The 25,666-nt window shown below is 42.5% G+C and overlaps 1 protein-coding gene across 1 annotated transcript in view; it reads right to left on the reverse strand.

The window, feature by feature from the left end:
* The window catches only part of top3b (DNA topoisomerase III beta), a 135,207-nt gene that overhangs the window by 32,006 nt on the left and 77,535 nt on the right, over nucleotides 1-25,666 (reverse strand). Inside the window, exons 9-13 of the mRNA XM_084322848.1 lie at nucleotides 21,720-21,874; nucleotides 17,743-17,848; nucleotides 15,191-15,337; nucleotides 12,541-12,714; nucleotides 7,830-7,958 (exon numbers count right to left, since the gene is read on the reverse strand). Coding sequence (XP_084178974.1) covers nucleotides 7,830-7,958; nucleotides 12,541-12,714; nucleotides 15,191-15,337; nucleotides 17,743-17,848; nucleotides 21,720-21,874 — 711 coding nt within the window. The remainder of the gene's footprint in view (nucleotides 1-7,829; nucleotides 7,959-12,540; nucleotides 12,715-15,190; nucleotides 15,338-17,742; nucleotides 17,849-21,719; nucleotides 21,875-25,666) is intronic.

Below are 25,666 nucleotides of genomic sequence, written 5' to 3' on the forward strand. Positions count from 1 at the left end.
CCTAGGACGTTTGTCAAATCAGGGCTACTGTCTGTTCATGGATAATTTCTACAACAGTGTGGCCCTGTCTGACATACTCCTACAGTTGAGGACCCACATCTGCGGTACCTTGAGGATGCACCGGGGAGAACCGGCGCAGATAAAGCGTGTAACCAATGTTGACCTGCCGGTGGGCGAGACCATGGCCCTGCACAACAATCGGGTCATGGTTATCGCCTGGAGAGACAAGCGGATTGTCAAAATGATCAGCAGCTTTCACCATGGCACTCTAATGGAAACACTCGTCTGGCAGAAGGGTCATAGGAAGAAGGTACCGGTCATGAAGCCAGACTGCATGCTCACATATAATGTCTGCATGAACGGGGTCGACAAGTTAGATCAACATATCAGTTACTATCCGTTCATTAGGAAGACTGCAAAGTGGACCAAGAAGTTCGTAGTCTATTTGATTCAAATAGCCATGAACAATGCCTATGTTCTGTACAGAGCCAGACAGCCAACAGGACCGCACAAGACACTTATGCAGTTCCAAATACAAGTCATCGCCGACTTGTGTGATGAGGCAGATGCAGCCGATTTAGCTCGGACAGTGGCCAGTGCCGCAGGTGAGGCAGAGGCATGTGCCGCAGGTGGGGAGTGTGAGGGAGCTTCCAGGGCCCAAAAGACAGATCCGCACTGCAGGTTGGATGGCAAGCTAAAAATGCATGTTATGGAGAAGTACCCACCCACCCCAAAGAAGACGCATCCCACGAGAGAATGCCGGTCTGTAAGAAAAAAGGCATTAGGCGGGAAACCAGATCATACTGCTCGAAGTGTGGAGTCCCCCTACATCAAGAGTGTTTCACACCCTACCACACAAAGAGAGATTATGCTAGCTGAGCATTATCGCTAGCATAAGCTCTCTTTGTGTGCTAAGAGTGGAAACACTCTCCATGAAATATATATATATATATATATATATATGGATGGGTGCGTACTTCCCCGTAGTATGTGTTATGATATATGAGTGTATACATTTAGTCATTTAGCTGACGCTTTTATCCAAAGTGACTTACAGGTTCTGTACGACAAGTCATCAGGACGGGCACAACTCTATCAGCTGAGTAACAATGTGTGTCTGAGGCGGCCAGACGATGCAGAGCGTAGGGGTATTGAGGGTGTGTAGTATATTGTATAGTGTCTTGTAAATAGTGTAAGTATTTCACAATATAGGTATTACTGGTTGTACAGAACAAATGTGTTGGCACACAGTAAATTTAGCTGAGTATATTTTACTCAAACTGAGTACATTTTACTCAAACTGTACTGGTCAACTCTAAAATGTTTCCATTGCGCCCATTTCTCCAACACAATGTCACGCAATAGATACCAGATCATTTGGAGGTTCCTACATTTTAGCAACAACGAGACAGCAGACAAGGCTGATAAACTGTACAAAGTACGCCCGGTCCTAGATTACCTTGTCAACCGATTCCAGGAGCTATTTCAGCCAGACCGGAATATTAGCATAGACTGAGTCCATTTGGGCTCAAATGGACTCAGTTTGAGTAAAATTTACTCTGCAAAATTTACTGTGCACATGGATATATTTGAAACACTATTCTTGGTCCACTTTCAGAGTAGCAATGTTGGTCTATCTTGTCAATGCCGTTCATCAGTGTCCTGGTGTTAGCTGCTGATCATTTTCACAGAGTTTCACAGAGTACATATGGCTCACTTTACTACCTAACACACTATGTACATGTGTTCTGATGCACAAACATAATGGTTATCTGCCATTTTGTCAGGTCAACACTAAACATATTTTATATGTGCATCGGCCATTTTGCCAGGTCGAAAATGAATGGACTTGAATATATACACATTGTATGTTGTTTTTGCTACTTTATAGATATGTCCAGGTCAAAACAATGCACTGTACATGTTGTGCCTTACCTGAAGTGAACACATATTGTCCACTTCAAGTGTTATACACAGTTCATTATGCTTTTTTTATAGCATGTGAATGCACTTTACATGGTGTACCAAAATGGTGCTTTTATCTGAAGTGAATACATCTTTTACACTCAAAGTGTTTATAGTGTGCCGAGTATGGGTTGAACACATGGTCTTTATATGTACATGTGTGCTGATGCACACACATAATGGTTATCTGCCATTTTGTCAGGTCAACACTAAACATATTTTACATGCACATGTGCATCGGCCATTTTGCCAGGTCGAAAATGAATGGACTTGAATATATACACATTGTATGTTGTTTTTGCTACTTTATAGATATGTCCAGGTCAAAACAATGCACTGTACATGTTGTACCAATAGTGCCTTACCTGAAGTGAACACATATTGTCCACTTCAAGTGTTATACACAGTTCATTATGCTTTTTTTTTTTATAGCATGTGAATGCACTTTACATGTGTGCTTCATCTGAAGTGAAGATATATATATGTCCACTTCATACAGAAGACATTAGTATGCAATTATTTTTTATAGCATGTGTGAACACATGGTGCACACAATCTAATGGTTATATATTTTATGTTGTTTTTGCTAATTTATATATTTTCGGGTCAAAATGAATGCACTTTACATGGCGTACCCAATGGTGAATAAATCTTGTACACTTCAAGTGTCAAGTGTGTATATACAGAACATTATTATGCAATGTTTTTTTTACAACATGTGTGTCGAGTATCTGTTGAACACATGGTGCACTTGCTAATGCAATCACTACTTATCTGAAGTAAAGACATTTCTTCCACTCCATCAAGTGTCAAGTGTTTATTATATACATAATACATTATAATGCAATGATTTTTATAACTTGTGTGTCTTAGATTATAATATACAGAATACAATGCAATGCAAAAATAAGATAAGATATTCCTTTATTGATACCCTTGGGGAAAATTCAGGCATCATAGCAGCATTACATGTGTCAGAATACCTGTGGACGACTACACCATGATATGCAGGTAAATTCATCACGAACAGCTGTGAAGACATATTAGTATGCTGAGATATACAGTAATTGTGTGAAATTGAAGCGATATATATATACATTATTATAAAAATGCATATGGCATGCAACGTAATCTATATAAAAAATATCCCTATATGCATTGCATTTCATGAATGATAAAACACCAAGTGGTGTAGTGTACAATGTGTGGCATTATGCACTTGGAATAATTTATGTGCAATCATGATCTCTCCCCCACCCCCCCCCCCATTTATAGAATGTGAAGCGCATATGCACAGTTTTGCTAAATTACTGCGTTTTCTATACATATTTTTGATTTACCTTGAAAATGTCTATATGTAATATTAGTATGCCGAGAGATGTATACAGTAATTGTGTGAAATTGAAGAGATATATATATATACATTAGTATAAAAATACATATGGCATGCAACGTACTCTATATAAAAATATCCCTATATGCATTGCATTTCATGAATGCTAAAACACCAAGTGGTTTAGTGTACAATGTGTGACATTATGCACTTGGAATAAATGCAATCATGATCTCCCCCCCCCCCATTTATCGAATGTGAAGCGTATGCACAGTTTTGCTAAATTGCTGCGTTTTCTATACATATTTTTGATTTACCTTGAAAATGTCTATATGTAATATTAGTATGCCGAGAGATGTATACGGTAATTGTGTGAAATTGAAGCGATATAGCTACACATTATTATAAAAATGCATATAGGCATACAACGTGATCGATACAAATATCTCTATATAATATATGCATTGCATTTCATGAATGATAAACACCACTAAGTGTTGTGTGTACAGTGCATGACATTATTGCACTTGGACAATGTGTTTCAGACGAGGAAATATGATTTTGCGCTGCTGCAGCAAAACGATCATATCTCGGCTTTGAGGAAATGCAGCTGAATTTGGGCTTGTGTTTACCTTTTTTGGCGTGGAATTGTGAACGAACGACGGCATGGATCAACAAACGGCTTTTGGCGTATTGTACATCAACTAGCATGTTGTCAAATGAGCCCAACCATTTCCACATAGCTAAAATATATAATATAGAAATCTATCCGCGGAAATCATGAGTTTTCGCTAAATCAGCCTCTTAAGAGTGTTGCATAGTGGGGTGTTTGCCGGCTCCCCCTAGTGGCGCTCAAAGTGTTAAGGACATAAACACTAACAGTGCAGTCAGCTCATTGGGTTTGTGAGTGTGCAGCAACCATCGTACACAATATTTAACTCTTTCAGTGCCACTCACGAGATTTCTCGTGTTTTTTTATAGGTGGTTGCTAGCCACTCACGAGATTTCTCGGATTTTTTTTTTTTTTTTTTTTTTGCGATCTGAAAAATTATTGCATCACCCGAGCCTACCCGAGTATAGCCGAGGGGCGCCGACGATCACTGTGGAAAAAAGCGCCCCCTGTCGTCTCCCAGATGACATAAGTGATTTTGGAATGGACTCAATGAAAATGAATGGGGAAAAAAATCCGGTACTCCACATTTTCCAGTTCACTGATCCAGCCGGGGTTACCACAGTTCATTCTGGAGCCTCAGATCCCCGCGGATCATAGAGATCTACTGTGTCGCGTTGGATCCATACACTTATCGATTTTTTCGAATGGTGATCAGGAATTGGAATATACCAGTTGGATACCATCTGATGTCAGGTAAGGACTCTGTGTTATCAGTGGTAGGATAATCGGAGTAAGTTTGATGAAGTTATAAGCTGTTTTGTGAAATGTCTTCTTTCGTTTTCATTGTAAAAGTCCGAGAGGAAATCAACGGGGCGATTATCAGTGCGCGGCCGTAATGTGCGTGCGTGCACGTATAATATTGATCATCTAGCGTTTATTTGAAAACGATTCATAAAAAGGCCGACGAATATCAACGTTGTGGAATATTCCACTAAAAGACGATTTTCATAGAATGCTCCAGAATGAGCTGTTTTTTATATCAAAACGGGGGCTTTTCTAACTGCTCTGAAACGGAAACGACGCGATAAAAAAATAATCTGCCTTCACAGCACTGACTGGAAAATAGTATTTGATAATGCGATGGGCAGATTAGACACATAGCCATAATTTAAAACATAGATTAGGCGATATTAACGTTAACATTGGCGCGGATGGTGGCATTCAAGCGGTAAAACGGAAAACCAGGCATGGCATTGAAAGAGTTAACACAGAGGTTAAAAGATACAATACCGTAAAACTATATCTATTTAAAACTGTCTTTCTATTTGACCTTTCTATTTTCAAAAAACAACAGGGCTTTTGAGGTGATGAAATCACTGCACCCAGGCAGCAGTGGTTCGGCAAATTTTTTTTTCAAGTATATATCTGCTTAGAAAACTAAAATGTCTAATTATATTTTTTTATTTCTCCACGTGGTAAATACACAGGTCACAACATGTTTGCAGTTATATTTGGAGTGTATTTCGTGACTGTTGGGAACTAGGCTACACTGGCACACCTACTTCCAGTGAATGATGCTAAGCTAGGCTAACGGTGCGGCTGTTCTCTAAGCCTAATGCATGCACAGAGAAGAAAAGGATATGTATCTGCTCGTCTAACTCCAGGGTAGATGGCAAATAAGCAAATTTCCCCAAAAGTTGGCGTGTTCCTTTAATTCATTGGACGCCAGACCCGATGATAGTCGGGTTAACTCGCCATCGCTTGAGCGCCAATCACGAGTATAGTCGGGTTTTAATCGTTATTTCTTTTATTAGCGATATCCATTTATTTTCATCCATCCAGCCTGATGTTATCGTTGGGAATGGGTCTGAGCTAGCAAAAGGGTAAATACCGCCCCCTACGCCTTCCGGCTGGTATTGCACTCCACTGGGAATGGTATTGTTTTTTTTCTGGGACGATCCAAGCCATGTGGGCGTGGTTTAAATAATCAGGCGAGGTAACCTGATTTCAACGATAGATCTGCGAGGCTGCCCCCCCCCCCCCCCTCATATGCAATGCTGTTGAACGTGGCACGGACATCCGCGCCCAGTACTTCAAATGGCGATCAGATAATTGGATTATCTCTTTTGCATTACATCAGATCCAAGGTAAGAACATCATATATAAATTTGATCGTTGATCTGATATGTATTTCTACCCCGATCAACGCTGTATCTGTGTGTGTATGTGTGGCTGTTTTCCGTTGGGTGGGAGGAGGGGGGGGGAGCAGCGCGCCGGCCTAAACAACATTGCATGCGTGCACGAGGAAGGATAATAATTATGATCTAGCGTTGATTTCAGGAAGATTCGATAATCAGCCGAAAAATTACAACGTGTTTTGTGTATTCCACTAAAGGGCTATTATCGCTAGGGATGGGTATCGTTAGGATTTTATCGATACTACTACTCTTATCGATACTGCTTAACGGTTCGGTACTTTATCGATACTCTTATCGGTTCTTTTTGGTTCTTTTTTTGCAAGAAAAAAAGACAATTAATTAAGAACAGAATCAACATTGCTTTATTATTTATAAATACAACTTTATAAATAAGTATTATAAATAAATATAATTTCTTCAGCAACAGCAGCAGCAATGTTCTTTTATATAACTTTATAAATAAATATAATAAATTAATATAATTTCTTCAGCAACAGCAGCAACAATGTTTTAAATGTGTCTGACTCTGAATTATAGACTTTTTATAATAAACAACAAATGCAAAAGGCTAACAGAACTGTGACACTCGTTCACCCTATCCTCTGTCATCCTTCCTCTAGCTGCTAGGGAGAAAGGACTTTGGGTGGTGGAGGGAGGTAGAGGGAGGATGTGTGGTGGCCCTGGGCTCACTGGGCTGGGACATAGTGGCTGACGCCTCAGCTTGACGATCTATAAAAAGTTTAGATTGTAGTATTTGTAGCTAAACAATTGTTTTGTTTATTAGCCTATTTGTAATAATTCGTTATTAGCCTAGGCAACTCCGTATCTTGGCTTACGGCTGCAGTGGATGCAGATGGAACACTGCGCGCAAGGCAGTCGAATACGGCGCATTTCTGCACACTAATATCATGTTTTGCCAACAGATGTTTTGATAAATTGATTTGCTCGTATTGCCACCCTTACTGGCAAATGTTTTGTTGCACTTGTGGCAACGTGCATTGTCGGCATTGACCCTTGTAAAGTATATCCATACTTTAGAACGCTTCACTCTATCCGCCATGATCACGACTCAGTGCATGCAGAGCTGCTGTCTGTGTGCCGCGCGCTATAGCACGGGGCGTCGGGGAGCACTTTCATTAAGGAGTACCCGTATGTAGTACCCGTATGTCTATGTGTAGCACTAGCGAGCGACTCGCGAGGAGTGTGTGTAATAATTGACTCGCTGGCTGCGGCTCGCTTCTCGTGCAGAGACAGAGAGGATCGTTCGCAACTTTTAAATAATAATAATAATAATAATAATAATTTCTCTAGAGTATCGATAGCAGTACCGAGGACGTCAGAGCTTATAAATACTCCGGTATTTTCTAATATAGTACCGGTTCCCGTTTAAAACCGGGGTCCGGGGGGCATCCCTAATTATCGCGTCTTTCTCTGGAATTACTAGAAATCACCTAAACTATACTCGTATTCAAAACGGTATCAAACGGAAATGTACCGATGAAAAAACAATCCGTTTTGTACGTGTTGACTGCAAGCAACTCACCGCAAATCTCCCACTCCTCCCACTCCTTGATTAAAGCGGTGGCCATCTAGACCTATATCGGGCATATAGCTCCGGCGCTGAATGAGTTAACACCACATGCACACCAACACACACTCACTCTTGTACACACAGGTGTTAACACCACATGCACGCACGCGCACACCAACACACACTGACCCGTCTTGTAGTAGCCGTGCACCAGGACCACGCCCAGGTTGGTGGGCTTCAGTCTGCGGCCGCTCTCCACCGTTACGTAGTTCCTCTGGCAGATGTTGTTGATGTGGACCGGGATGCTGGCGTCAGTACCTGGACAGACAGAGACGCACCGTCAGGGACAGAGACATTTGGACATTGTATATCCGGGACAATAATGGTATATCATCAGTGGTGCAGTGATGATTTCATAAGGGGTTGCGCTGTGTTTTAATGACGTCACGTGCATGCACGCTCCCGCACATGCTCCCGCGCATGCGCATAAATGTTCCCTCGCGAATAAAGACGATTCCTAATTGCCTCTAGGAATGGAATGTAACACATTTCATTCACAGGTTTTGTGTTGAATGGTCCAACTGTAGTATTTGAACACACCTGACGACCTGAGCTATTGTTATGCAAAGTAGCCAGGTGGGTACTTGGCACAGAGTCGAGTGGAACGCATTCTTGTGTGCACGTGCGTGTTCCTGCTCAAAGAGGTGGAACGGCATGCAACCCCGTCCCATGACCACTGCATCACTGTATATCATGTCCCTTCTCCTTCACACGAACACAAACACCCTCCTCTACACCAGCACTGCCTCTAGTGGTAGGTAGTGGAACACAGACAGCGCTGCCTCTAGTGGTAGGTAGTGTAACACAAGACAGCGCTGCCTCTAGTGGTAGGTAGTGTAACACAGACAGTGCTGCCTCTAGTGGTAGGTAGTGTAACACAAGACAGCGCTGCCTCTAGGTAGTGTAACACAGACAGCGCTGCCTCTAGTGGTAGGTAGTGTAACACAGACAGCGCTGCCTCTAGTGGTAGGTAGTGTAACACAGACAGTGCTGCCTCTAGTGGTAGGTAGTGTAACACAGACAGTGCTGCCTCTAGTGGTAGGTAGTGTAACACAGACAGCGCTGCCTCTAGTGGTAGGTAGTGTAACACAGACAGTGCTGCCTCTAGTGGTAGGTAGTGTAACACAGACAGTGCTGCCTCTAGTGGTAGGTAGTGTAACACAGACAGTGCTGCCTCTAGTGGTAGGTAGTGTAACACAGACAGCGCTGCGCTGCCTCTAGTGGTAGGTAGTGGAACACAAGACAGTGCTGCCTCTAGTGGTAGGTAGTGTAACACAGACAGCGCTGCCTCTAGTGGTAGGTAGTGTAACACAGACAGCGCTGCGCTGCCTCTAGTGGTAGGTAGTGGAACACAAGACAGCGCTGCCTCTAGTGGTAGGTAGTGGAACACAGACAGTGCTGCCTCTAGTGGTAGGTAGTGTAACACAGACAGCGCTGCCTCTAGTGGTAGGTAGTGTAACACAGACAGTGCTGCCTCTAGTGGTAGGTAGTGTAACACAGACAGCGCTGCCTCTAGTGGTAGGTAGTGTAACACAGACAGCGCTGCCTCTAGTGGTAGGTAGTGTAACACAGACAGTGCTGCCTCTAGTGGTAGGTAGTGTAACACAGACAGCGCTGCCTCTAGTGGTAGGTAGTGTAACACAGACAGCGCTGCCTCTAGTGGTAGGTAGTGTAACACAGACAGCGCTGCGCTGCCTCTAGTGGTAGGTAGTGGAACACAAGACAGCGCTGCCTCTAGTGGTAGGTAGTGGAACACAGACAGTGCTGCCTCTAGTGGTAGGTAGTGTAACACAGACAGCGCTGCCTCTAGTGGTAGGTAGTGTAACACAGACAGTGCTGCCTCTAGTGGTAGGTAGTGTAACACAGACAGTGCTGCCTCTAGTGGTAGGTAGTGTAACACAGACAGTGCTGCCTCTAGTGGTAGGTAGTGTAACACAGACAGTGCTGCCTCTAGTGGTAGGTAGTGTAAGACAGACAGTGCTACCTCTAGTGGTAGGTAGTGGAACACAAGACAGTGCTGCCTCTAGTGGTAGGTAGTGGAACACAAGACAGTGCTGCCTCTAGTGGTAGGTAGTGGAACACAAGACAGTGCTGCCTCTAGTGGTAGGTAGTGGAACACAAGACAGTGCTGCCTCTAGTGGTAGGTAGTGGAACACAGACAGTGCTACCCAGTGGTGCAGTCGTAATATGGGAACTGGTAACACGCCACGCACGCCGGACCGCCGGTACGTGCATGCGCACAGAACAGATATTTTTTTTTTGAAATAGCGAAGCTGAAAAAGGTAGCAGGAACATTAGAACAGAGAACATTAGAACATATACAATTAGTCAACTGAATGCTTTGTATCTTGTTTGCTAATTCAGGTTAAAGACAGCCGATTTAACCAGCATATTAAGAGAGCAAGACTGTCTATCTGGTGTATGTTATGATGAATTGAAAATGGGGGACCCTGATGTAAACAAGACGAAAGTCTTGGTCTGCATCCCCTTAACAATTGTATGCATGTATTGAGCTGTACTGTACTGTACCCGGGCGTTGGAGGTCGTGCAGGTATAGCAAAACTAAGTTTGCTTTGGATAAGCTGATTCTGAAGCTGCAACTTTCTTCTCTTGGGGAGCGGCGGTGGGATCGTTGGTTCAGGTTGCGTTGCAGGTAGGAACATGATACTGTTGTCAAATGATCTGTTTATATCGGTTTGTATTTGCGGGCGGGGGCGTGGTTGAAGACGCGCTTTTGTTATGGGTGGCCACTGGCCGGGTACTTAGCGCACAACGAATGGATAGAGCGCATCTTTGTGTGCGCGTACTTCTGCCTCAGTGATCATCTAGTAACACGGCGTGTAACCGCGTGTGACCACGACTGCACCACTGGTGCTACCTCTAGTGGTAGGTAGTGTAACACAGACAGCGCTGCCTCTAGTGGTAGGTAGTGTAACACAGACAGCGCTGCCTCTAGTGGTAGGTAGTGTAACACAGACAGCGCTGCCTCTAGTGGTAGGTAGTGTAACACAGACAGTGCTGCCTCTAGTGGTAGGTAGTGTAACACAGACAGTGCTGCCTCTAGTGGTAGGTAGTGTAACACAGACAGTGCTGCCTCTAGTGGTAGGTAGTGTAACACAGACAGCGCTGCCTCTAGTGGTAGGTAGTGTAACACAGACAGCGCTGCCTCTAGTGGTAGGTAGTGTAACACAGACAGTGCTGCCTCTAGTGGTAGGTAGTGTAACACAGACAGCGCTGCCTCTAGTGGTAGGTAGTGTAACACAGACAGTGCTGCCTCTAGTGGTAGGTAGTGTAACACAGACAGCGCTGCCTCTAGTGGTAGGTAGTGTAACACAGACAGCGCTGCCTCTAGTGGTAGGTAGTGTAACACAGACAGTGCTGCCTCTAGTGGTAGGTAGTGTAACACAGACAGTGCTGCCTCCAATAGGGTCCAGCTGCAGCCCTGGAGATTGTTCCAGATTGAGCAACTTCCGCCCGGTCCCACGACATTTCTCCCGGGACAGGACAATGTGCGCTGATTGGCGGAAAGTACGGAAGTATCTCGAAGTACGTCTGACGTTGAACGTCAAAATGAACGCATGAAATAAACTAAAATGTTAAAACCCATTTAGACTGTTTCTCATTCCTGTACTGTTGTTTATACTCTTTGATTGACTGATTGATTGAAAACTTTATTAACAGATTGCAGAATGGGTACAGTACAGTACAGCTCAATACATACAATTGTTAAGGGGATGCAGACCAGAGAAAGACTTTCGTCTTGTTTACATCAGGGTCCCCCATTTTCAATTCATATTGACATTTATAACATACATGACATACAGATAGACAGTACTGCTACATCTATACATTTATGACATACCAGATTTGCAAATACAGTACTGTTTGTGATACAGAAAGAGTCCAGAAGAAAAAGTATATACATTTGACGTAGAAACTGTACATCGGAGGAGGTTGGGTAGGTGGGGGAGACTTATCCCAATCAGAGAGCGTCTGCCAGAAATGCGGCTACCTTTGGTAATCACGCAGGAAGAAGGGGGAATACCCTTAACAATTGTGTGTATTGAGCTGTACTGTATTGTACCCATTCTGCAATCTGTTAATACAATTTTCAATCAATCAATCAATCAATCAAGACCGCGTCGCGGGCACGGCATTCCGTTCTCAGAATGAGAGAGAGAGAGAGAGAGAGATCATCAGCAGGCTATATATGATATTCAGACTCTAGATCTATTTGCAGAGCCAGATGAGATGAGGCAACCTGTGCGATTGGCTCTTGACAACTAATTTTGCACGTACTGTATACAGTATGTGTGTATGCGCGCACTGCGGGAGCCGGGAGGTGGCCAGAAGCGCGCAACTAGCCAACTACTATTATTACTACTATATTAGTAGTAATAATCCGGGGGATCCGCTCTATACAATGCAGACCCACGGCTCTCGTATTATAATGAGCCCGCGAGGCGTGTTATTATTAGAGTTAATAATATTGTATATTGTTTACAGACGTCATTCGAGATACGTCAGACGTACTTCGAGATACTTCCGTACTTTCCGCCAATCAGCGCACATTGTCCTGTCCCGGGAGAAATGTCGTGGGACCGGGCGGAAGTTGCTCAATCTGGAACAATCTCCAGGGCTGCAGCTGGAGGCTACTCGCTGCCTCTAGTGGTAGGTAGTGTAACACAGACAGTGCTGCCTCTAGTGGTAGGTAGTGTAACACAGACAGCGCTGCGCTGCCTCTAGTGGTAGGTAGTGGAACACAAGACAGTGCTGCCTCTAGTGGTAGGTAGTGTAACACAGACAGCGCTGCCTCTAGTGGTAGGCAGCGGTACCGCACCGATGGCGTGCTTCTCCATCAGGGTGATGAGGTCGGCCTCCGTCAGGTAGTCGGGGGCGCCCGTCTGCTTCTCCACCAGCTTGATCTCGTCCACGGTGTAGATGTCTCCGCGCTCGCACACCGGCATGGCCTCCTCCAGAGGGATGCCCTGCCAAGGCATGACCACCGTGAACCCTGGGAGGGGAGGGGGGAGGAGTCAATGACCACTCTTTGTGAGAAAATCAACTCCCTATCATTGGCTACACCCTAGGTTCTGTTACCCATACTGTACAAACTTTGAACTCTGTTGCCTATACTCAATGTATACCTACCTACTGCTTTCACTGTCTACAACATGTCTACAATATATATATATATATATATATATATATATATATATATATATATATATATATATATATATATATATATATCCATATCTGTCTGAATATACCTACATATAATCATTCTATATACCTACTTACTATATACACCTGCATATAAACCATATAACTGTATGATAGCATGTACAATAATGCTGTATATACCGTGTATATATAATATATATATATATATATTATATATATATATTTATTCTTACCATGTATACATATCCACATCTCTCTTTACATACCTGCATATAATCCTTTTTACATATCTGTAGATACTATATCTATATCTGTATCCCTTACCTACTAGTTACACTGCTGGCCAGTATGACTTACTACCATAGTGTCTTTATACCTGTATCACTGTACATATTAATACTACAACTCTGTACATACATCTGATTAGCACTATTACTCAGTAGTACACTACTCATTTATATATTTTATACGCAGTTTAATCACCTGTACATTGTATATTACTATTGCACTTTACTGTTACATTTGCACTCTGGTTGGATGCCAAACTTCTTTTCGTTGCACTGTACTTGTGCTGTATGATGACAATAGATATGAATCTAATCTAATTCTATTTCCCAGTCATTATATTTATATTATTGACCCTAGTATACCATTGACCCTAGTATACCATTGACCCTCACAGACCATTTAGCTTGGGTTCATCATTGAATCGGGGAGAGCTGAGTAGTGAACCATTGGACTTGGCACCAGGTCAGACACCAGAGGTGACTGCAAGGTCGAACGTAGACTGACCACGTTTGGTCAAAACGTCCCGTGGTCAACACACATAGACACAGTAGGTAAGAAGGCGAAACAGCGAGTATCGGGGAAGACAAGAAGGCCCTACAGAGAGTGGTGCGCTCAGCCGAGCGTACCACGGGTATTGCACTACCTCCCCTGCAGGTTCTATACAACAAGAGGTGCAAATCCAGAGCCTGCAGGATAATGAAAGACCCTCACCACCCCAATAACAGCCTGTTCCAGCTGCTGAGGTCAGGCAGACGCCTGCGAACCCCAGCTACTAGGACAGAGCGGCTTAGGCTCAGCTTCTTCCCCCAGGCCATCAGAGCCCTGAATAATGAACATTGAGTGCCACAGAACACTGAACTATCCACACACAAGCACACATGAACACACACACGACACGCACGCTGTGCACGCTCACACACTAGCAGCCACTTAACACTTTAACATGAGCGGGCACACACTCATGCCGCACACACGCACACTTATGGCCAAAAGGAAAGGCCACTTTAAATTAGAATAACAGGAACAGTGTATTGCACTACCAAAGCTACCTAGCATGTCCTATATGCTCTGTAAATAACTATGTACAGATACCGAGATGTCACTCCATGTTACCTGTTAACTGTTTATTGCACAATGTTGTTTTTTTATTGGATTCTATTATATGTTGTACCACTGTATTGCACATCGTTGCGGGCAAGACCACCCGCATTTCATTGTATACTTGTATGCCGTGACAATTAAAACTCTTGACTTGACTTGACTTGTCTCTAGCCACTAGTATTTTTGTGTATTGCTGCTATGTATTTTCTAGTGTATTGCTGCTACTTATTTGTACATTTAAAAAAAAAAAAAAAATTTAGCGTTTATCGCTTTTTTCTGGTCAGACATGACCGAAAGATGATGTGAGGATGAAACGGGAGACCGAGCAGGGGAAGACATTCAGCAAAGGACGCCGGGTCCGGGGATCGAACCCGGGTCGGCCGTTTCGCGACGCAGCGCGTTACATGGTGTGCTACTAGAGTGCCCCTATTTGTACATTTCTTACTGTTTTATTTATCCTGTCTTTATGTTTGGGGACAGCGGATGGAAATTAGCCTTGTGCTAGATCCGGCAGTTTCTACACTCTTAGATGACTGTATTTGTTTTGTTATTTTAACTTCACTGTTTTATACTTCCTGTTGTTTGTTTATTTTAATAAAAAAGAATGTAAGATTTATTTGAGCATTTTTACAGCTTTTTCTGGCCACGCAGGACCGACAGAGGAGAGAGGGAGAACGGGAGGAGAAGTAGGGAAGACATGCGGCAAATGGTCACCGGGTCTGGGAAGCAAACCCGGGACGACCGCTTCGCGACTCAGCGCGCTATATGGTGTGCTACTGGAGCGCCGTTTGTTTTGTTTTTAACCTCGACTTTTAACTGCCTTGCTGTGTTTTATGATCTGTAAGGTGACATTGGGTGTCGTGAAAAGCGCCACCAAATAAAATTTATTATTATTATTATTATTATTAAAGTACCTGGTGAAATGAGGGTCTTGCCGCTGCAGGAGAAGGCCTCAGTGCCGATGGTGAAGTCGATGGTGGTCTGGAGGTACTTACAGTCCTGGCTCACCGTGGCAATGAAGTGACGCGTGATGTACTCGTACAACCTCCAGCCATCACTTCCTGTAATAAGAATAACAATAATAATACATGTTATTTGTACAGGGGCGACAATGGCTCGGGAGGTAGAGCAGTCGTCTGGCAATCCGGAGGTTCCCGGTTCGATTCCCGCTCCTCCCGGGGCAGCGTGTCGATGTGTCCTTGAGCAAAACACTTACCCCTAATTGCTCCCGATGAGCAGGTTGGCACCTTGCATGGTTGCCTCCGCCATCAGTGTGTGAATGTGTGAGTGAATGTGTGAGTGAATGTGTGAGTGAATGGGTAACATGTGAGTAACAATAGGCCTCTGTAGGAGCCATATACAGTATATAGGGTTCAGTATTCTCTATGGTTCATGGTGTTGTATTGTTAGTTTTACTGTCCCTTTAGGTGGTGGGCGTGTTCACTGGGACTTTGGCGGCAATATATGGGATTTCATTCACCATTTCACTTGTATTGACATATTTTTATCAAATTTTACATTTTCTTTCTCTTTTTTTACATGGATAAAAAAAAGATGTAAGCATAATACAAGAATAATAATAATAAACCGAACAACACCAGACAATAATAATAATAACCATAACAATAATGACAATAGAATGACAGTAGAAGAACAAAAATAATAAATACAGAACCTAAAAATAAAAACAAATTATATTATCACAAACACCACAAAAGACATTAGACATTTCCTCCCCCACAGCCCAGCCTGCAGTCACTGTTCTTCTTGGGGACACCAGTGGTTCTTGTGCGACGGCTCCATCCAGCGGTGGGCGACCACTGAAGCGATTGAATCTCCGACCACTGTGTGTCGACTTGTAACCGTCTTAGCCGATTTTCTTTAGTTTATTCTTATTTATTGTGCCTATATATGTATGAAAATGCTGATAAACTGTGTCTTGTTTTGTAAACTCATCGTCGCTGTAAATGAGGGTAACCTCAGTGTCTCACGAGTTGAAATAAATGTTTGAAATGAAAATAAAATTTATTGAATTGACCATCCGATTATTTTTTTTATTTATTTTTTTACTTTATTTCTCATATCTGGACCCCCGGCTGTTAACTCACTGGAGGCCAAACCCGAGATAGTCCGGGTTAACTCGCCATGCTCTGGGCGCCAAACCCGAGAAATCTCGGGTTTTAATCCATATTTATTTTATTAGCGATATCTATACATTCTTCATCCATCCAGCCTGACGTTATCATTGGAAATGGGTCTGAGCTCGCAAAGGGCAAATACCGCCGCCTATCGTCTCCCGGATGGTATTGCACATCATTGGATTGGATTGGCTGGGACTGTGCATCAAAAAAATAAGTACGGTCCAGGTTTTACTTCTCGGGCATGCAGCTGGATACTATTGCATTGACTGGGGGGACTGGGAACAGCGTGGATTATTGTGTTTTGGACTATAACGTTGGATCAATGGACATGATCGATATTTGGAATGGCGATCAGGAATTGGATTAATCTTTTTGCATGATATCAGATGTGAGGTAAGGCCTTTATGTTACGAATCTTGGGGTAATCAGATGTTCCTATCTCCGCCATCGGAGCGCGCGTGTGTGTGAGGTTCGCGCCGACCAAAGTATGGAGAAGCGATTTTTCAGACCCCGCTTCTCTTCGTGCATGAGGACACATATACTATCGATAATCTAGCGTTTATTTGAAAACTATTCATAAATCAAGCGACAAATGGCATGATTTCTAAGGAAATACATTTAAGCTCGATTTGCTGGAGTTTATTGAGATGAGACAGAACGGCCTAGAAATATATTGATATTCATCACGGTATTAGTGATGCACCGATGTGAAAATTGTGGCCGATACCGATAACAATATTGCTGTTCTGGCCGATACCGATATTTACAGATGTCGATATCTCTGTATAGAAAATACATTTTTATGATAAACAAATAGAGCTATTTTCCAAAACGCATAATTATTTTACTTTTGTAACTTATTTTCAGAAATGATTGATATATTGAAACTATTTAAGGCCAAAACATGTAAAAAAATTTAAAAAAGATTACAAAAAAATATCCGCCCATATCGGCCCTATCTTGATATCGGACCGATACCGATGTGTAAAAAAACTGCCATATCGGCCGATATTATATAACGGTATAAAATGGAAATGTATGTATGAAAAAAGTATCGGTTTCGTGCATGTTGACTGGAAGCAACTCATTGACGATCACTGTGTTATGGATCTATTGCTATTATATTTGATATGTTCTAAGCACTCGCAAATAAGTCCTATTCTCCATTGGATAAAGCGTTGGCCCAGAAGGGCCATCAGCAGAGGGCGCTGTTGGCCCTGAATGAGTTAACTGAGACCTGGCCAGTATTTCTTACCCAACCTATATTTGAGAATGTATGGTAATGAGCCTTCTAGGCCTTTCGGTCCACGTGGAGAGACGCTCACCCAGCTCTGCCTCGGACGCGGCCCTCATGGGGGTGATGGGGGGGTGGTCCCCGGCGTCGGCGCCTTTCCTGGGTTTGCTCAGGCCTTCCGCCAGCAGAGCCTTCACCTGGAGGACGAGACGGACAAAAGGAAAAAAAACACATAACCATATTGTGTAGGAGGAGTTTAGAAGCCTAGAGGCGATAGAGAACTTCCCGTTTTGTAAAATCAAAACATACAAAAATATACATATTATTTAAAAGAATACCAGTAATACATTCAAAAGATGTGTAAATACAAACATACATACATATATACTGCATACATAATAATACATAACCACCTACCAACCTTCCTACACACCCACATAACCAAATGCATACATACATGTATATAGACCTATTTATCCATCTACTACTTTTTGGATATGAGCATTTTTTTGTAGTTGGCTTTAAAAATTCTTTCATATCTTAGTCTTAGTTGCTCTATTGTGTCTTAATACGTCTAAAAAGGAAGAAGGGGAATTCTTCTTCAATTAACCAATTAGCCAACGTCTCTATGCGAGGACAGATGTATTAATGTTGAAAGAAATACTCAAGCACACTGGTCTCGCTACATTTCAGTCAACAGACCTTCTTCAGGGTGATTAAAAAACATTATACAACGGCATGCAAATTTCTCGATTCTGATTGGCTGAAACAGTCCATTTACACGTATGTATAGGGAACACTCCACGCTGCTGGTCCCAGGACCCGCCCACAACCGAATCACATCACATCACTCCGCCGGATCACAAGATGGCGGACAAGTAAGGGATAATGTATAGCTACGAGGTCATTGTCGCAAAATAATTGACCGACACAGAGTTTAAAATACCGAGCCGCCTCGGCGAGGTGTTTTAAACGTCAGTGAAGGTCAATTATTTTGCGACAATGATCGAGTATAGCTATACATTATCCCGCTTATTACATGGCTAACTTACTAACAATATACCTAATTAATTTTACATCGACTCGCAACACTGGTTCTGGCTGCGTTCTGGCTCCGCTCGTCGCTCCGCCCCCTGTCATCGCCGGCAGCAGAACACCGGCAGTGTCTAATTGCACTGAAACAGTATGTGTCAGTGGGGCTTGATTGCGAACAGCTGCGCACAGCGGTCATTATTGTCCCACAGCGGTCATTATTGTCTGATAATGACCGCTGTCGGGGGGCTATTAACCAATCACAAGCAAGCATTTCGGCGAATGTGAAAACGCCATGTAATAATAATCTTTAACAAATAGATATGTTGATAGCGTCATAACGACTAAATATCAAGCGATTCTGTCACAGCGAATGTCTTAGTCTCTTACACAATGTTGGATTGTGTAATCTATGGGTCATGAATCATTGTGTAACAAAAGAAAAATCGCGGATGGATTGATAGATTAATTTGCACACACACAGACACACACACACACACACACATACATACACTCCTGTCTGCAACGCGGGGGAGAGTCAGACTGAGAGAGAGCTGGGTGCTGCGCTGTTCTAAGTGAGCATGGCCTATTGAGTTGATTGATTGCTAATTTTATTACTGTACGCTTGGTTTTCAACTGGTTAAGTTTAGGCCCTCTACAGTAGGTTTAAAAAAATTAATAAAAAAAATAGGGCGAAGAAAACTTTTTTTTCCTATAGGGCAAAGAAAACTTTTTAATTTGTTTTACCTACTTTCTATAGAAGCATCTAAGAATGAAGTTCTATAAAAAGTAGGTCTGCATCCCCTTAACAATTGTGTGTATTGAGCCGTACTGTATTGTACCCATTCTGCATCTGGTAATACAATTTTCAATCAATCAATCATTCCAATAACAACCACTAACTTCATAATTAAAAACTAAAGAAAAGTTGGATGTGTTAGTTGGTTGGATGTCTTAGTTGAAAGGCAGTTGGATGTGTTAGTTGGTTGGATGTCTTAGTTGAAAGACAGTTGGATGTGTTAGTTGGTTGGATGTCTTAGTTGAAAGACAGTTGGATGTGTTAGTTGGTTGGATGTCTTAGTTGATTCCAATAACACACAGTTGGATGTGTTAGTTGGTTGGATGCACTTCCGAGCTGCTTCCACATGGAGGCAATTTCTCTTTTTTGTTGTTGTGGGAACTACTTTTTCTGGCGGATGGTTTTTTCAATAAATCTTCGATTAATGTGTTTATTGTATAGCAATAAGGTTGGATGAATGTGGCAGTTGTATAAAAGCATTACACCACTTGCAGTCGTGATTTGTGAACAATAAACCATGCCTAGGGGGGTCTAACGACCCTCGGCTGCGCCTCGGGCCTAACAACCACCCCTAGGCATGGTTTATTGTTCACAAACCACTCCTGCGCGTGATGTAATGCTTAAATAAAATCACAGTGAAGAAGGTCTGTTGACTGGAACGCTTAAACTATTCCTACATGCAGTGAAGTAGTGAGAACACCAGTCTGCTCCAGTATTCCTTCCAAATTCAACATTCATGTCCTCTGAGAACCTGGAGAAAATCAAGGTGTGCAAACAGTGGAAAAATCAATTGAAGGATAAATCTACTAACCAGATACAAGGGTGTTTGAACTGACCTCCATTATTATTAATAACTATAATTAATATTATTAATAATAATATCAATTAACTTCACCCAGATACCCCGGGTGAACTGACCTCCTGGGTCTAGGTGGGGGTCTGAACTGACCTCCTGGGTCTAGGTGGGTCTCTGAACTGACCTCCTGGATCTAGGTGGGTGTTTGAACTGACCTCCTGGGTCTAGGTGGGTGTTTGAACTGACCTCCTGGGTCTAGGTGGGTCTCTGAACTGACCTCCTGGGTCTAGGTGGGTGTTTGAACTGACCTCCTGGGTCTAGGTGGGTGTTTGAACTGACCTCCTGGGTCTAGGTGGGTCTCTGAACTGACCTCCTGGGTCTAGGTGGGTGTTTGAACTGACCTCCTGGGTCTAGGTGGGTGTCACTCTGAACTGACCTCCTGGGTCTAGGTGGGTGTCTGAACTGACCTCCTGGGTCTAGGTGGGGGTCTGAACTGACCTCCTGGGTCTAGGTGGGTGTCTGGACTGACCTCCTGGGTCTAGGTGGGGGTCTGGACTAGGGCTGGGCGATAAAACGATAACGATAACTATCGCGATAAATTATTTCCTCGAAATAAACATGAAACGTGGTCGCAAAGTTTCGATATATCGATTTTCCAAGCTTGGCTCCGTTCAGCCTCGGCTCAGCACACTCACTAACAACAACCAGCGTTACGTGATGACGTACTTACGCACAACAGCTAACAACCAATCAGTGAAGGAGATGGCCGAGACCCGGAAGGAGGTAGGACTCACTCAACAACAAGGCTTGCTAGGCTAATTAGCTTGCACGGCGTTGTTTTATATATTTACGTGCCGAGTATGTGTGTGTTTTGAATTCTGAGGCCACGTTTATGGTAGTGTGGGATATACAGTGGACGCCGTTTCAATATATTGTGGCGGAAGAGAGTATTTTAGTGTCATATTTAGCACATTGTCATGGAATACACCGCTTAGAACCAACAGGCTGGCTAGGATAACTAGCTTGCACGGCACTGTTTTATATATTTACGTGCCGAGTATGTGTGTGTTTTGAATTCTGAGGCCACGTTTATGGTAGTGTGGGATATACAGTGGACGTCGTTTCAATATATTGTGGCGGAAGAGAGTATTTTAGTGTCATATTTATTGTCATGAGATACTCCGCTTGTCGGCTAACGTGCGCAGACTGATGACGACATCAACTCGACTTGAGACATTCGCAGCAGCATAAGAAGTTAATTAAACTTGACGGACATTATATCGACGATAATTATCGATATCGAATTATATGAAAATAATTTTATAATTTTATCGCGATAATGTTTTTGGTCATATCGCCCAGCCCTAGTCTGGACTGACCTCCTGGGTCTAGGTAGGGGTCTGAACTGACCTCTTGGGTCTAGGTGGGGGTCTGAACTGACCTCCTGGGCCCAGTAGGGGTTGTTGACTTGCTCCCTCAGAGCGCCCTTCAGGTCAAAGTTCTCCGGGTAGTGCGTGGTCTCCGTACGCGGGTAGCTGATGTAGCCCTGCGTGTATAGGCGCTCCGCAATCTGCATGGTGTGCTGCGGACCCATGCCTGATAATAAAACACCAGAGACATCATCATCATCATCATCAGACATAAAACCTACATGTTGAAATATACAGACATAACACCTACACACTCTAGGGCTGTACCGAATAGTTTGAAGCTTCATTCATAACGTTGACATTCGAATTCTAAAATAACATTAGAATATTTTTATTTTTTTATTTAAAAAAAAATGTCTATTCATTCTGTTTAAACCAATGGGGTTTTTCTTCACAGTTGCAGATAAAGATTAGGCTATACTAATATTATAGTATTATACTATTATGTTATATGACTCGTCAAACATTTTAATAAAACATTTATCATAAATGTATCATATAATTATTATCTGCATCCGCTTGGCGCTCCATCAAGACGTCACCATCGCTTTCGTACCAACCGTGCCCTTATTGGATAATTTATGTTGATGAAACTGACGAGTTATATTCATAAAAAAAAAGTTGATTTAATTTTTTAAAAGACTCATTGGATTATTAATTATTTTTTTATGATTACGTCATAAAATATGACGACAGATATTCGAAGTTATATACACACATAACACCTACACACTCACCTACACTCACATCAGGGTTTCCGTTGTCCGGTAATTAGTTTTTTTACCGGGAAAATCTGTTGAAGTCCGACATATTTAAATCTCTCCGGTCATAATGTCCTGTGAAAATAATTTCCTCTAAGCACAATTTGATTATTTGAATTGTATTAAAATAGGCTAAAATTAAATAGCCTATGCGATGAACGAAACAATCATTACATTCGTTTCATTGTTGCTTCACTCTGATAAAGCGCGGCTGGTGCACGCTCGGATTGAATGTTTTTTTTCTTTCTTTTATTGAGCTTGTCTGGCCACCCGGGTCAATTTCCACTATCTGTAAGCCTACGTAAAGAATAAACTAAAAAAAAAGAGGCCGCTTGATCACGGATAATATAAGACGATTACTACACGTACTAGATGCCAGCAAGGATGACACCACACCTAAGGCGATGCTGTCCCTGGATGCGATGAAAGCTTTTGATAGGTTGGAATGGTCTTATCTATGGGCAGTATTAGAAAGGATGGGGTTAGGAAAAGGATTCATCGATATGATTAAAGTATTATACAAAGACCCATCGGCCATGATTACAACAGGTATAATCACCTCCGAAATCTTTCCGGTATCACGCTCTTCTAGACAGGGTTGCCCTCTTAGTCCCGAACTATTCGATTTATCATTAGAGCCTTTAGCACAATATATAAGACAATCCCAATCCATAGAACCAATCGCAATGAAGGGCACACAACATAAAAAATTTTTATATGCGGACAACGTAATACTGTTCATGCAAAACCCTAACACCGCAATGCCTCATCTTCTCAAGTTGATTGATGACTTTGGCAATCTATCGGGATTTAGGATAAATTGGACAAAGTCGGCTTTCCTTCCACTTAATGCCCCTGCAAAAAATATACTCCTTCCAGAAGAAATACCAATGGTTAAACACTTTAGATGTTTGGGAGTTGAAGTATTCCCTACTATAAGCCAAATGGTGAAGTACAATTACATAAAAATCCAAGATAAGATCAAATACGACTTTGACAGGTGGTCAAAACTTAAAAACTCAGTACAGGCAAGGGTATCAATAGTTAAGATGGATGTCCTACCTAGAATCAATTTCATTAGCTCAATGCTACCGTTACCCCCTCCAGATGGTTACTGGAAAAAATGACACTCTACCGCATAAAATTTTGGAATAACAAACCACCACGTATAAAAAGATCCACCGCACAGAGAAACAAAGCCGACGGAGGTATGGCATTTCCAGATTTTTACCACTATTTTAAGGCGTACACTTTAAGACCAGTGACAACCTGGTTTGATTCCCAAGCATCAGTATCCTGGAGAAATTTAGAAGTAAATATAGTAGCACCACATAGACTGCAGGACATAGTATACACCAAATTATCAATTAAGGCGCAATGCGAATTGAAATTTGGCCCCATTATTACTCATGCGATCCGGATATGGCGTGAAACACAAAAAAAATATTCTAACCCACATAAATGGCATAGTCATACTCCCCTATTCAATAGAAATGCACTCCTGATTGGAAAACGACCTATAAGATTCCCTAAATGGGAAAAGCAGGGCATACACACATTAGGAGATGTTTTCAACAAACAGGGTTTTTGTAGATATGAAGACATACATAAAAAAATGTATCTCACCAGTTCCACATATTATTTTTACGCACAGTTATTGGCATGTTTGAAAACTCATGGAGTCCCATTAAGGATACCAATTGAACACCACAGATACCACAAATTCTTCTATGAAAGAGAGACATCGAGAGGTTTTGTATCAGATTTTTATCATCAATTACTAACGTCCTCGTATGGAATCCTCCCCCTAGACTCAGTCTGGAGGAGGGATATACCAGACCTGGAAATAAATTTTGATTGACAAGAAGCCTGGGCAAACGTTCGACTTGCGTCACGTAACCCGGACCATCAACAAATTAATCTTAACTATATTCATAGGACATACCTGACTCCTATAAGATTGAACAAAATGGGACTTAAACAAGACTCCAGATGCTCCTTATGTACAAATGGGGACGAGGGTACATTTATGCACATGTACTGGGATTGCCCACCAGTTAAGATATTCTGGAAAGAAGTGTCCCAGCAATTATCAAATTTCTTAATTCTGAATATACCTGTACACCCCTCTGTATTGCTGGTGAATGATGTTTTTGAGTTTGCAGTACATCCACAGCTAAAGAGATTGGTTTTATCGGGTATCACAGTGGCTAAAAAGCTGATAGCATCACAATGGTTTCAACCGGAAAAAATGTGTCGGAAGGTTTGGATTCTTACATATCTCGATGTGATTTATCTAGAAATATCTACAGCAAGAATTTTAGGTGTCAGTGAATACAAAATTGCAATGTGGTTAGAAGTGGTGGAGAGAATAAAAGCTAGCATATGAATTGTAGTGCCTGGTTAGGAGCGAATGATAATGGATCCTAATGATTGATTGGCTATTGTGTCATGTGAGCACGCTGCACACAGAGGTAAGCTCATACTAACGTGCGGTGCATCCATTTCAAATAGCACTCTAGTAGTCTAGCCTCTATCTATAGTATACGAGAGATAACATTGATTGAACGATGAAGCGTCGAAAAATCACAGATTTCTTCGGGTCAAACTCAAAGTTAACCACCACCGTCACTCCAGCGGCAGCCAACGATGAGCTCTCTGAGTCTGAGGAACCAGCACCAGCAGTAGAAGAATTTCCAATTCCAGAATTTCCAATTCAAGCTAGCCCCTCTGCTGCTCCCGCCAATGTTAGCCTCGCCCTCACCCCAGCGGGACCAGCCAACAAAGAGCATCCCCAAGTCAGTGCACCTGCCGCGGCTGCTGCTACCGTTGCGAGCCTCGCAGACGTCCACTGTTCCAGTGGGGATCTATTAAAGTCGAACCAACCAGACGACCCCACTGTTCTCGCAGGTACAAAACGGATACAGGGAGAAGGTACATGTTCTCGCCGTTGCCAGTGACTTCATCCAGCACAACGAGAGATGGAGGCACTTCTTTGGGAATTAAGACGGGGTGAGTGAGTGTTGACATTTTGTAATCCTATGCAACTGGATGGTTGACCGCCGTGTCACATTAAAGTAATGCATATTATGAATATGATACTATTTGATTGTAACTAAATGTAGGCTATAATCAATAAACAAATGCGTTACGAGCATGTGGCTCGTCCTCTCTGCATAATATGTGGTGACGAGCTA

Source organism: Notolepis coatsorum (genome assembly GCF_963971535.1).
Source record: "Notolepis coatsorum genome assembly, chromosome: 10".
Classification (NCBI taxonomy): domain Eukaryota; kingdom Metazoa; phylum Chordata; class Actinopteri; order Aulopiformes; family Paralepididae; genus Notolepis; species Notolepis coatsorum.